Genomic DNA, 13516 nt, shown 5'->3' on the forward strand with positions numbered 1-13516 from the left:
GTATGATATTAGAACTCTTTTAAACCTCAAGTACTCTTTAGAACCAAACTAGTTTGGGCATTATTTATAATGGGGACTTAGGAACTTGTGGCTGTAGAAAGGGTTGGATAGCTCCATGGAAGGCAGAGGGGGATGTTTTGGACATACTATTGTAGCAGACCAAAATATCCGCATGAGAAAATGAATTCTTCCCCACCCCCTGCAGAGAGATGCCTTGGTTTTGTCCTTGTGTCTCAACTCTGCAGCTGGCTCCAAGCATTCCCATAGCAGGAATGTCCTCTCTGCAACATTGTTGCTTTGTTTTGCAGGGTGCTCTCAAGGGACCCCCAGCTACAGCAGCTCTCATCACCTTTTCAGAGGTGCAGCTGCCCCCTGTCAGAGCATCCCCATGACCAGACTGGCTGTGTCCGGTGAGCCCAGCCCCTGCTCCAGCTCCAGCCGAAACATTCACGGGGTGGCCTCCGCACAGCAGCCTCCAGCCTCCTCCTCCAGGGCTCCTTTTGTTTCTGGTGGGGATAGACCTTTGACCAGTGAGCCCCCTCCCAGGTGGGCCCGGCGAAGAAGGCGGTCAGTGGCCAGGACTATTGCAGCCGAGCTGGCAGAAAACAGGAGGTTGGCACGAGAACTTTCAAAGCGGGAGCAAGAAAAACTGGATCGGCTGATTGCCATTGGCGAGGAGGCCAGCGCTCAGCAGGACACTGCCAACGAGCTCCGCAGGGATGCGGTGGTTGCAGTCAGACGCTTGGCCACAGCAGTGGAAGAGGCAACCGGGGCTTTCCAGCTAGGACTTGAAAAGTTGCTTCAGAGGTTAATTTCAAACACCAAAAGTTAGGAGCTGATCATGCAAGAGTGTATTTCCTACACTGGCAGAGCCTGGGTCCAACCAATGCCTCCTGATACCCCAGCTCCTTTTCCATGTCCTCAGACAAAAAAGAGTGGATGAACGGTTAATATGTGGAGTGGTAGGAACATATGTGCTAGTGGCTGCTCCCAGGTGTCTCCACTAGTTGAAAGACCCTTTAGAAATGCAAGGGGTGGCCCAGTAGAAAAAGGATGCAACCAAGGCCACAGAGCTAGTTAGCCCTAGCTTTGTCACTGATGGGAGACACTTTAGTTTACCTCTATACACCAGCTTCCTCAGCTGCTAAACCTGCCTACCTCACAGGGTTGTTGTGAGGATCAGATGGCTGAAATAGATGTGAAAGGGTTTAAAGCACTATACACATGTAAGTTATTAAAGCATATGACCTTGGCTGAGAGAAGGCTGGGGTGAGGCACAGTAGTTGACAAGATACAGGATTAGGGTTGTACACCATGACCTCATTGCTTAAATCTCTACTAGTTTAACTTGACTGCTTCCTGGAGTTTACAATCTTCAGTTCTTAAAACCTCTCTGTAGTTCATTAGGCTAATGTAGACATAACATGTGTTGGTCCCTTTTTATATTTGCTGTGTCTGTGACATAACTACTAGCAAGCACTGAATAGTCAAACCATCTTTGCCTCTATTTTACTTGTCCTTAGTCTATCTCTATGGATATGGTTCAGAACTGATAGGAAGCCACAATCATGTGTTTTGGTTCATGTTGATAATCTTTGATGAGAAATTGGCTATCTTATAAAATAACTCCCTATAAGTAAATTCTTTGCATTCCATGTTTAGGTTTCTTTATATTCATACTTATATATCTTTAGGTTTGGTTTGTCATTTGGAGATCATGGAAACAATTTGGATTATATAAGCTTCCCAAATACTTGTAGCTAATTTTGTTCTCTGTGTCTTTGTTTTCTGTCTAGAATGTTGCAAAAGGCAAGACTGAGAAAATGTTTCTTCTAGGAAACTCCAGAGTCACTTTTTCTCACAAAGTGTAAACAAAAGTTCACCTTGTTAATGGCATATTATTAGAAGAGAATAGCTTTGGTAACGGTTGAGGGTGGTATGAATAAGGAAAGCCTGCAACAGATAACTCTTTTTAAAAGCACCAGCCCTTCACAGACACATCCCCTTTTCTCTCTGAAACACACACATTTCCTACAGGAGATAGATGGTATTGAGCCAGGCTTCCAACTTACTTTAGAAGGGAAGCCATAACTGACCATCATTAACCTGACTTAAAGCTCTTAGTGGTTATTTGGGCTTCCCAGGTGGCTCAGGAGTAAAGAACCTGCCTGCTGATGCAGGAGACATAAGAGACATGAGTTATTTCAAGAAATATAAAAAGCAGACTTGGAATTTAAAAAGCTTTCCTATAAGCTAGTGGTGGTGGTGGTGGTGGTTTAGTCTCTTGACTCATGTCTGACTCTTGTGACCCCATGGACTGTAGCCCGCCAGGGTCCTCTTTCCATGGGATTATCCAGGTAAGACTACTGGAGTGGGTTGCCATTCCTTTTCCAATGATCTTCCTGATCCAGGAATCAAACCTGTGTCTCCTGCATTGCAGGCAGATTCTTTATCCCTGGAACCACCAGGGAAGCCCTCCTGTAATCTAGAGAGTGAAATAAAAAGTACAGGCCTGTTGGGAGAGGTTTTGTTTTATGTTTTGCAGCTCAGTTGCTTACCTAAATGCTGGAAATACCATTAGGTGGAGAAATGGTCCAAACCACAGTGGGAACATCCCTGGAACCAGGAACAGATGGCAGGCAGGCAAGCTGCTCTGGTGAACGAGTGATTATGGAGGAGGCGTGAGGTAGACTACACTGGAATCGAGTTAGAACTCCTGGGTTCTGATGCTGTCACACTTTGTTACATTGAGCAAATCACTTGTCTTTTTTTTGTGCCTCAGTTTATTTATCTCTAAAGAGAAGTTTGTACCTTCTCGTACCTTCCAGAAAATTAGATGAATAGCATAACAGAAGACAAAGTGAAATTATGATTGCCATGTTTTCAGTCACAGCAGCATATTAATGTATGTTTGAAACACTGCTAACAGTTGTATTTTAAGGAAAGATTCTACAGTATTGATATTTATGACTTCTCGTGGACTTGTATTAACTCCATACCCAGACATAGATTCCTTGCTTTAAAAAGGCCTGGAAATGGAGATAATTTTTTTTTTAATTTTCTTCTGTGTTGTTTTAGGCCCTTATGTAGAGGGATCCATTTCAGTTACAACTGGATAACACTACCTGTAGATAGTTAGATTTTCTGAAAAATTAAGGAAGTACTTGAAACAGTTAGGCCCATACTCTATTAATCACTTAATGGTAGCAAAGTACTCCGGCAGGGATTTATTGGAGAGAAGAGAAGTGCTAAAGCATGATGGTCAAGTTGAACTTTAGAGGCAGTAGTGTGCAGACCTGAAGGGTAAAGTAACTTGAAGGTGGGAATAAAATTAAAGGGAAAGATCCTAAAGAAGTCAACAGAATAACAGGCCAAAGCCTGTTCAGAGGAGGAAGTTGTAATAAAGGGAGACTGGAGGAAAACAGGCCCAGATATCGTGCCTGAGCTCTAGGCCCAGCTGGGACTCCCCATCTGTCCACAAGCAGGTCACTTTACTGTTTTGTACCTCAGGCCCCTCCCCTCTGCAGTGGGAGGCCATCCCAGCTACCTCATAGGAGCTGCATGAGGACCCAGTGGACAGATGGCTGTAACAGGTTCTGTGCTGGGATGGTGCGGGGAACAAGCCCAGTAGCATGTTAGTGTGGGGTGAGGATCTGCCTATTGCAAGGGGCCCTTCAAGAAAGAGGAGGATGAAGGCCAGGGTGCCCTGGTAGGAGTGATGCTCTGCCTCCCGAAGCCTGCAAAGTAAATGGTGCTGTGTATACCAGCCTCCCACCACCCTCTGTCTCTCTGTGAAGTGACTTGATCCTGGTGTGGACAAATAAAGTTGCTATCTGTACACAGATGTGGGTCAGTCCACTACTTTCTGGTGCTACTGTGAACATTTGTCCATCATCTCCATCCTCTGCTTTCTGCTTATCCACTGGCTAACCTCCAGGACCTTACCTCTCTGAGACCTTCAGAGCTACATGTGCTTTCTGTCCTCAAATGAACAAGACCCTCAGTTGAGAAAGAATTTGCCATTTCTAAAAGTCCTTTAAGTCCCATTAATCCTATCAGGTCCAAAACTGCCATTTCTAAGAGTTCATTAAATTCCATTTAAAGCCATTAAAATACCCTTTTCTGGCAAATTATCTGAGTGACGGATAACATACTCAGAGAAATCATCCTGGTTGACTTAAATTCTGTTCTAAAGGCATCTAAACCACTACATGTCAGGCCAACATTACAGCATTGATGGGGGAAAAAGTTACCATAGGCACACTTAGTCTTTTTTTTCTTATCCTTAAAATATTTGTCCAGGATATGGTATAAATACTGGGTTTAGAAAAGAGGGCAGGAATTAATGGAAAGAATACTAAACTTTATATGAAAGATCTGGATTCCAGCCAGTTGTGCTATTAATTAGCCATGTGACGTCAGACAAACTGCTTACCTTTCATAGTGGAGGTGATAGGAGGAATCTACAAATATTGCCAACAAAGTTCTAAGCCAAATTAATCCCATTTTTAAGTCCCTTTCATTTCCCCCTTGTTTACACAGATTAGGGCCCTCATGTTTGGTAACCCTTCAGTGAAGAGCCACTGTTAATTTTCATCTCCTCCTACTAAACAGTTAAGACTGGTCTCTGGACAGAATAGCTGCAGCCCCTTGCAAGAAGGGTTAAGTGGAAGGATTGACCTTATCTTCATTTATAGATGAAATTAGGCCAAGAATCAGACTTTTATCCCTGCTCAAGGCAAAAGTACCTTAGTAGTTCACTGTCTTCACTGCAAGGCAGTCTACCTAGCCTGGTAGAGAAGACCTGGGATCAAGTACTGACTCTTCCCCTTATCAGCTTGTAAGTTGTTGACTGTCTATAAATCTGTTACTCCTGAATACTACCTGCCAAACTAACCCCACTTAAGTGCTGGGAAGATCCAGTGGAAATGTTTTGTAATCTGCACTAGTCTGCATTAATTTGTATTACTATTTTGAGCAGCGTAATACCCATTGTCTTAGTTTTTTCCTTGCCATACACATTTCTTGAGTACCTACTTTGTATAGGACAGTATCTATCTACTTGTAGTACTCTGTACTTTTACATATAATAATATTCATACTTTTGCTCAGTGCTTTTAGGTTTCAGACATTGATTCATGTTCAGAAACCAAGCAACAAAGATGGTGTTAGGTATTCCGGTTTGAGGTTTTACCTCCTTTTGTCCTTTTTAATCTCAGTGGTTTGGCTCTGAGATATGATCAAAGATATGATATTATAGGACTTAAAGTAATTGATACTATGAAAATATTCTCAAATGTATAACATCTATTGATAGTAAGATCAGAACAAGTAAGAGTTATTTACTTTCAAATGTGAAGATTAACGCTTTCATGGAATTACTGTAATTATATTTTTATATTTGTTGGTTTGAAGAATATAATCTTTAAAACTTACATATCAATGATGATGATATAAATATTTATATTTGTCTTATGGACAGCTCTGATGATCCTCAGTCTCGGAAATACATCACGGAAAGTAAATGTTTAGTGAGTATGCTTCTATTATTATTTCCCTGTTACACAGAATAACTGCCAAGGTCGTGACCCAATTATATTGATTTGAAACTTTGTATTTTGTTAAAATCATTTCTTATTTTAACACACTTCTTTCACAGGTCATTGAAAAAAATGGGAAGTTATTATATGAAATAGATACTGGAGAAGAAAAGAAATTTGTCAGCCCAGAAGATGTTGCCAGACTGATATTTAGTAAAATGAAAGGTATTGAGCAAAGGAAAAGATCTTTTTAAAAGTTGGCCTTTTAAAAAAGCTAGAGGTGTTTTTTGATCTGGAGTGAAGCAGGGTGATTGAGCAGATGTGCAGTGAGGAGGCCTAAATTATGCTAGACCTGACTGGCCTGCTAACTGGCCATGTGACCTTGATTAGACGACTTCTTTTCCTTGACTGTGGTTTCCCCGGAAGAAATGTAAATGGATGGGGCCAAATCAGCGTTTTCAAAACTTCTAAAGACAAAGTGGCCAGTAAGCTGGTGAAAAGTGAATTATTATGTCTCCCTCAAGATAGTACAATCTCCACAGTGTTTAAGCAGATTAGGTAGGTCTGGCTTTATCACTTCAGGCAAAAGCTTGGAGCTGAGCAGCCTCCTGTGGAACAACTTGAGGACTTCTGGAGTGGGTTGTTGACGAGGCTTACTTCAGCTCTGGAATCTGTGATGAAAGTAATTGGGATGGAGGGCAGCCTTTTATGGTAGTTGGGCTGCACCTTTGTGCATCAGAAGCCCGTTCTCAGTGGGGCCCATCTCATTTGGGAGGTGGTTGAAACTTGGAAGCCTGAGAACTACACACTTTAGAAAGTACCTAGTCACATGTCCACGAACTATACCAAAACCATAGAAAGTAGTGCACAGTTTAAGAGAACAAGAGAAGGAGATCAGTGGGGTGGGACAGCCTCACAAATTGGAAAATCTTTATAATAAAAAGATCTTTGGCACAAAAAAATAAACCTCAGTATCACTTGACATTTTTGTGTATTGTCAGAATTTATGTTTTTCTTCCAGTTTTATTGAGATATAATTAACATACAGCACTATATAACTAAAGGGTATAGTGTAATGATTTGACTTATGTATGTCATGACATGATTACCACATTAAGTTTCATGAACTAAAAAAATTTTTTTTCGTATACAGAAACGGCACATTCTGTCTTGGGCTCAGATGCCAATGATGTAGTCATTACTGTTCCATTTGATTTTGGAGAAAAGCAAAAAAGTGCTCTTGGGTAAGTATAATATGAAGTTTCTCTTAAAGGAAATATAAATTTCACAACATTGCTATATAGTAAAAGGTAAAATTATATGTGAAAATACCTTACACAAAATGTTGTGTTTGTATATCATGTATATATTTATATATGTAAATCCTGTGGTAAAATCGTGGTAATAATCATTAATATTGCCTATATTTTATGAAGTGTCAAAAGAACCTGAAACCGCATGTATTAATATCTTCCTTGCTATTTTGATTGGAAACATTTGATGACCAGATTAAGTTGACGTTTGTGAATCACTTTGCCTTAGTGTATTGTAATTAAGGCTTATGTAGGAATTGTATAAAAATAAGCAATTTTAGAAAGTATTTGAGTTTTTTTTTAACCTAGATAAACATCTAAACAAAAAATTGTATCTAGTTTTCATAAGTTGTTATGCAAATGTAATTGGCAAGCACCCAGTCTTTTGGTCTGTAGATAGAGTTCCTTGTAGGGCTTTGTTGAACATCTGATTTGCTTCTGGGCCACAGAATTGCTTTGTTTACTTGTACTTGTGGAATGTTAAAGCTGTGAACCTAAAGTAAAGAAATTGGAAATGTATTATAAGTGTTTTATAAATATGTATTGTATTAACTCTGAAATGAATTATAAAATATGTCCTAATCTCTTTCTGAAATTTGTAAGCTCAAGCATTTGGAGAGCTTTCTTTCCCTTAATATGGGCACATGTTGTCTTCTTTGTCAAGAAAATAGACTCTGAACATTATTATTTTAAAGAGAAATTAATCTCTACACTTAAAGGCTTAGGTCTGTTTCTTGTGTTCTGTTATCTTGCTTCTAAAAGATCATTACCCTTCATGTTCTGCTTGTGAAATCTTATTTGCTATTGCATAAAATCTTTAGCAGAGCATTTCTAAAAATGTAGACTTGAACATGCGATACCAAATTGATTAAAAGCACATTGTCCACAGGGAAGCAGCCCGAGCTGCTGGGTTTAATGTTTTGCGGTTAATCCACGAACCGTCTGCAGCTCTTTTGGCTTACGGAATTGGACAGGACTCCCCCACTGGAAAAAGGTAAAAACCATATTTTCAGCTTTAAGTTTTTCAGTGTAGAAAACATTTTAGATGATAGCAGTTATTTCAATAGAGATTGTTATATAGTGCAGTCATTCCAAGCTTTTATAGATGGAAAGACATCAAAATCCTCATCTAGAGTTTTTCAAATAGATGAGAAAGATGTCCTAGAAAGCTGAGAACAGATATAACAGGAGGGAAGGTTGCGCTCTTCTGCCCTTCTCTTATCATCTAACACTTTGTCCCTTTAGGAAGGAAGATTTGCAGTTTATAAGCCAGCCAAGTTACAACTGAAGCTCTAGGACACTGTTAAGTTTACTACCAATTTGAATATTAAACATACTTAGAAAAACAGTGAGGACTTTCATGGCAGGAGATAACAGAAAAGACAGGATGGGAATTTAAGATTTCATTTGATAATGAAATAGTAAAATGTACTCCTAATTTAATTGTAAAACTGGTCCTAATAGATCTGACACATTGTGCAACTTTAGGGATGTCAATTCAGATGTGTTAATTTTCCCTAATTGTATCTTTTCATTCATATCTCACAAAGAAACTAATATAAATCACTAGGAATTTAAGTAATCTAAAATGTAGAATATCAGAAATTTTGGATTTTGACTCATAGGAAATTAATGCCTAGTTTTGCATATGTTTTAACTTTTGTAGAACATGGACATTGCAGTAGTAACTAAGAGTATTAACGAAGTTTCTATATTTAATGCTCTTAGACTTACTTTAATTGTAAATCTCTTTTTTATTTACTTTGAAAAGTTAGTGTCTTGAACTCCAATTAGTGAGAAAGAATACAATTTTACCAGCAGGATTAAATAAAAATGAGCTTTGACTTAAAATCAGAAATCTGGTTTCTAGGCTTGATTCATTCCTAAGTGATAACCATGGACACCTCAATTTCTCCCATAAGAGCTTCAGTTTTCTCATTTGTGATTTACAGGAGTTAAACTAAATGACTTCTTAGTTTAAGAAATCAAAATTGGCTTTACAATACTATGATTCTCTCATAACTTACTCGTGGTTTGTTTTTTTTTTAGCAACATTTTGGTGTTCAAACTTGGAGGAACATCCTTATCTATCAGTGTCATGGAAGTTAACAGTGGAATATACCGTGTTCTTTCAACAAACACTGATGATAACATTGGAGGTACCCACTTCACAGAAACCTTAGCACAGTACCTAGCCTCTGAGTTTCAGAGGTGAGTATTAATGGACTTGATATGTTTGGTGATAAACCTGAAATTTAGCTTCAGGTTTAATTTTTTTTACCGAATTTATTTGAAATTGTCCTTTCAAAGGAGGGCATGGTTTTTCCAGGGCACTGGATATTTTCATGTCTGAAATTATACAATCTATCCTGGCAAACAGGCGAAAGCAGAGACCCAGCTGCCTCGTACAGTATACTTAGAGTTTTCACTCGGTGTAAGGGACCACCAGACACTGAACTGCATGAACTTGGATCTCAAGTTCAACTTCCTAATTCGTCAGTGGTTGCTTTTATGTTTGGGTGAAGGAGGGTAAAGGCAGTAAGGTTTCACTACCTTCTGAACAGTTTTTACAGGTGTAAAAGATTATGTTGTAGTTAGATTCCAATGAACCAGTCTTATGTGCTATCTATTACCACAAGGAATATTTTAGTTTTGTTGCTGGATGTAATTATTCCATTCAAAATTCTAATCCTGTTTGGCACATCATGAGTCAAATATATAAAGGTTATATTTGGGACATCACTGCTCTAAAAAGTAGTGTTTTCATCAGTTTGACTACACTGGGTTAAAAAAAAGTCCTGAAAAAGTGGTAATTTCTCATTTGTTCAATAAAGACCTATGATGCTTTTTGTTATAAAGGTGTTCCAACTCAAGGAAAGTGAAAGAAAGTGAAAGTCACTCAGTCGTGTTTGAGTCTTTGCGACTCCATGGATTATACAGTCCATGGAATTCTCCAGGCCTGAATACTGGAGTGGGTAGCCTTTCACTTCTCCAGGGGATCTTCCCAACCCAGGGATCGAACCCAGGTCTCCCGCATTGCAGGTGGATTCTTAACCAGCTGAACCGCAAGGGAAGCCCCTCCCACTCAAGGAAAGGCACTGTTAATTTTATTATGGGTTTTAAACATGTTTAAAAGCAGAGCCATCAGTCACCACTTAGCAAGCAGTTTTAACAGTTAACTCACCTTGGAAGTAGAAGAACTGTAATTTTACATATTTTATAGGTTTCAAATTTCTTTGAAGAAGCACTTTTAGGTTTTTTTTTTTTAATGCTGGACAGATAAGTCTATGCCATTCAGCAAGAATCATGCTATGGTTGTAAATGGTGAAGTATGAGACTTGACCGAATTGCATGAATCTCCTTCAACGTCCTTTTGTCTCATCTGCAAAAAGATGATGGCTCCTCTACCTCTTCAGTGCAGTCCATAACTGTGGTTAAACAATCCAGCAATTCAGAGTCTTAAGGATATTGGTTATTCATTTTTCCTGAGACCCCTCTTCAGATTCTCTTTCTTTATATATTCTGAAAAAATAAAATCTGGTATTAATATTGATTCTTGAGCTTATTTATTTATTTTTTTACTGGCCATATGGCACAGCATCCAGGATCTTCCCGACCAGGGATGGAACCTGCACCCCCTGCAGTGGAAGCACAGAGTCTTAACTACTGGACACCAGGGAAGTCCCTGATTCATGAGCTTACAATTATCCTAATGGGGATTATCCAGATTTTAATTACAATAAATTCTAAATGACCTAGTAATTTTTAAACTTCAAAAACTGTATTTCTTGTTTAGATCCTTCAGACATGATGTGAGAGGAAATGCCCGCGCCATGATGAAGCTGATGAACGGTGCTGACACTGCAAAACATTCTTTGTCAACCTTGGGAAGCGCCAATTGCTTCCTTGACTCATTGTATGAAGGTCAGGATTTTGACTGCAACGTGTCCAGGTAAAACTGCAGTTCGAAAAACTTCAAAAAGTTCCAAATGTATTCACATTTAGGTGTAATTTTCTCACTTCGGATTTTTCATTTTCTCACTTGAGGTTTTTAGCCCACTATAAAAGGAGAGCTTTTCTGTTTCTACTTCCAGGGTTTTCAGCTCTTGTCAGACTAAATGACTGTTCCCAAAGCAATCATGTCAGTGGTGACTGCCCTGTTATGTTAAACCTACCAGGAGCAGTGTGTGACAGGAGCATCCCAGGCCTTTGAAAGAATGATAAGGGGAGACTTGAAAGTTCCTTTCTTGACTAGCAGTCCCACCTGTATAGTCCCTAGTTCTTTGTGGGGCTTCCACATGCATCAGTGGTTGTTTACTATTTCACTGTTACCCCTGTGTGGCAGGCTATATTCTAAGTTCATTCTTATGTATTAACTCTCAAATTCTCATAGCAACCCAATGAGGTAAGTGCTGTTGTTTTCCTTACTTTACACAGGAGGTTCGTTTCTTGTCCAAGGTTATCCAGCTAGTAAGTGACAGACCTGGGATGCAAACCCAGCTAGTTTGAGTCCCAAGTTCGTGCTCATTACCTGTCACCTTACTCTGAGGATTGATCTCTGTCTTGGTTTTATTTGCTTTGTCATCCATTGGCAACATTTTAAATTTTAATAGCTTTTGTGACATTTAGTAAACACAGGTTTAATGTGCATAAAATTATTTTTAATGCTCATATCTTTTCCATAATCCAAAACATTGGTTACAAATGATTGCACCTCCACCCAGGAATGGGTAGGGGAGGCCATTGTCCTCTCATTGTGTGTTGTGTATTACTCACCACACTAATAGCTACCGTGAGTTAGCACTATTTAAACCTCCCAACAAGCTAACAGGTGACTTGGAAGCCTAGTGAATATCCAGAATACAGTGTTACATTATTTTTAGGCTTTAAATTCTCTCTTTGTCTGGCCCTTGTAGCTTGCTCCCTCTTTCTCCCTGGGTTTTCCCTGATTCCAGGTCAGCACTGCCACCAGTGGCTATTTAAAATTTTTAGTTAATTAAATAGGTAAATAACATTAAAAATTCATTTCCTCAGTAGCATTAGCCAGAATTAAGTGCTCAGTAGTCTCAAGTGGCCAGTGGCTCCAGAAAGTTCTCTAGATATTTTAAGACATTTCAAGCTACAACCTAAAAGAAAGTTGTTTCATTGAATTTTAATCTCTTGTGGGCAAGAGAGTCTTTATACTTTTTTTGTTTCCAGAATATTTAACTTAGTGCTAAGTTTGTCCAAGTACTCAGTAAATGTTTGCTTATTCATATCAGTTATTAAGAAGGAAATAGAATTTGTTATTTTATTTGCTAGCATTCAGGCTTCTCAGGGGGTGCAAAATAACCAAACTTAAATGCAGCAGAGGCTCAGACCATAAAGAAAAGTAGTGAGAAACAGTTTTTAAAACTTTAAAACATAAAAATAGCAAAAATTTCCAAATTATGGTTTGATTTGAATCAATAGATTTATTGGTAGAAATGCCATACACTGAGAATTTATTTTTAGGTTTTTTGACAGCTTATAAGCAGGCTATGGGTATGATAATTTTTCTATGTGAATTTAATATTATATACATTTGTATGTAGATGAATAACCTAGACTTTTTCCTCCCATGATATTGCTCTGCTGAGTGCCGGGGTCCAGCCCCGGCTGATCCAGGGTATTCGAAGCAGGGACAGCGTCGGCGAGGGTCAGGATACAATAGCTTCAATTAGATATTAATTAAAGATATAAAGAGTAATAGAATAAGGATAGCTCAGTAGGAAAATTCAGTGGAGAAAAGAGGCTGAGTAGCTTGGTTTACGCGGGAGACCAATAAAACTTCAAGACAAGAAGTTTGCACCACTTACGTAGGCCGCAGGCGTCCTTCCGTTCTCCCGAAGGAGAGGAGACACTGAGGCCTCCCCGGTCGGATCTTAGAAGCCCAGGCATAATTAGTAAGCATGGCGGGTTCCGCGCTCCAGATGGAGACTCAGCCAGAGTGAGAGAGAGAACGACATGGGGAGACCAGTATTTCGAGAAACTGATCCCAATTCTTTATTTTCCAGAGTCTGTTTTTATACACTGAGATGTTATACAAAAGTCACGTGGGGACAGCAGTCCTGACTTTATCAAAGTCAGGTGCTTCACACAAATGTATACAGAGGTCTTAGGGGTGTTACATCATCTTCTGGCCAGGGGGGGCCTGCTGACAATTTACGACCCTCTCTTTGTGACAACGGTCAGTCAACCAGGACACTTATTTCTCCAGGGGTGATTATTCTTAAAACAGACGCCAACCAAATAAAGTTACATTCCTATAGGGTGAGGGTGTAATGGGTTTTAGTTAAGGAAAGAATTTACTTAGCCTAAGGTCTAACGTGATTAATATCAAAGGTTAATACTTATTTCTTTTATATACTCATTAACGTGTGTAAGGGAAGGGGATGTGGAGACTTAGCAACAAACATTGGCTCAACAAATGAAAAACCCTTCACCAATACAATTTCTAATCAGCCCATTATACTTATACTAATAGTTTTCTAACTTTTCTAAGGAACCTGTTTTTAGAAGGTTTAAAGCATCTCGTGCCTCTCACGGTTGGGAGGCTGTGAGCAATCACATGTGGCCGGACAAGCCTGTCAGGCAGGCTAGAGAACCTTCAGAGGAGTTTGTAGGTTAAAACACTCTTATCAC

General features: G+C 39.3%; 1 protein-coding gene across 1 annotated transcript in view; it reads left to right on the forward strand.

Annotated features, from left to right (window-relative positions):
• HSPA14 (heat shock 70kDa protein 14) overlaps positions 1–13516 on the forward strand; it is a 26826-nt gene that overhangs the window by 5184 nt on the left and 8126 nt on the right. Inside the window, exons 4-9 of the mRNA XM_010859953.1 lie at positions 5483–5531; positions 5660–5765; positions 6694–6784; positions 7743–7847; positions 8903–9064; positions 10650–10805. Coding sequence (XP_010858255.1) covers positions 5483–5531; positions 5660–5765; positions 6694–6784; positions 7743–7847; positions 8903–9064; positions 10650–10805 — 669 coding nt within the window. The remainder of the gene's footprint in view (positions 1–5482; positions 5532–5659; positions 5766–6693; positions 6785–7742; positions 7848–8902; positions 9065–10649; positions 10806–13516) is intronic.

This window comes from Bison bison, unplaced genomic scaffold (assembly GCF_000754665.1).
Source record: "Bison bison bison isolate TAMUID 2011002044 unplaced genomic scaffold, Bison_UMD1.0 scf7180017864461, whole genome shotgun sequence".
Taxonomy (NCBI): domain Eukaryota; kingdom Metazoa; phylum Chordata; class Mammalia; order Artiodactyla; family Bovidae; genus Bison; species Bison bison.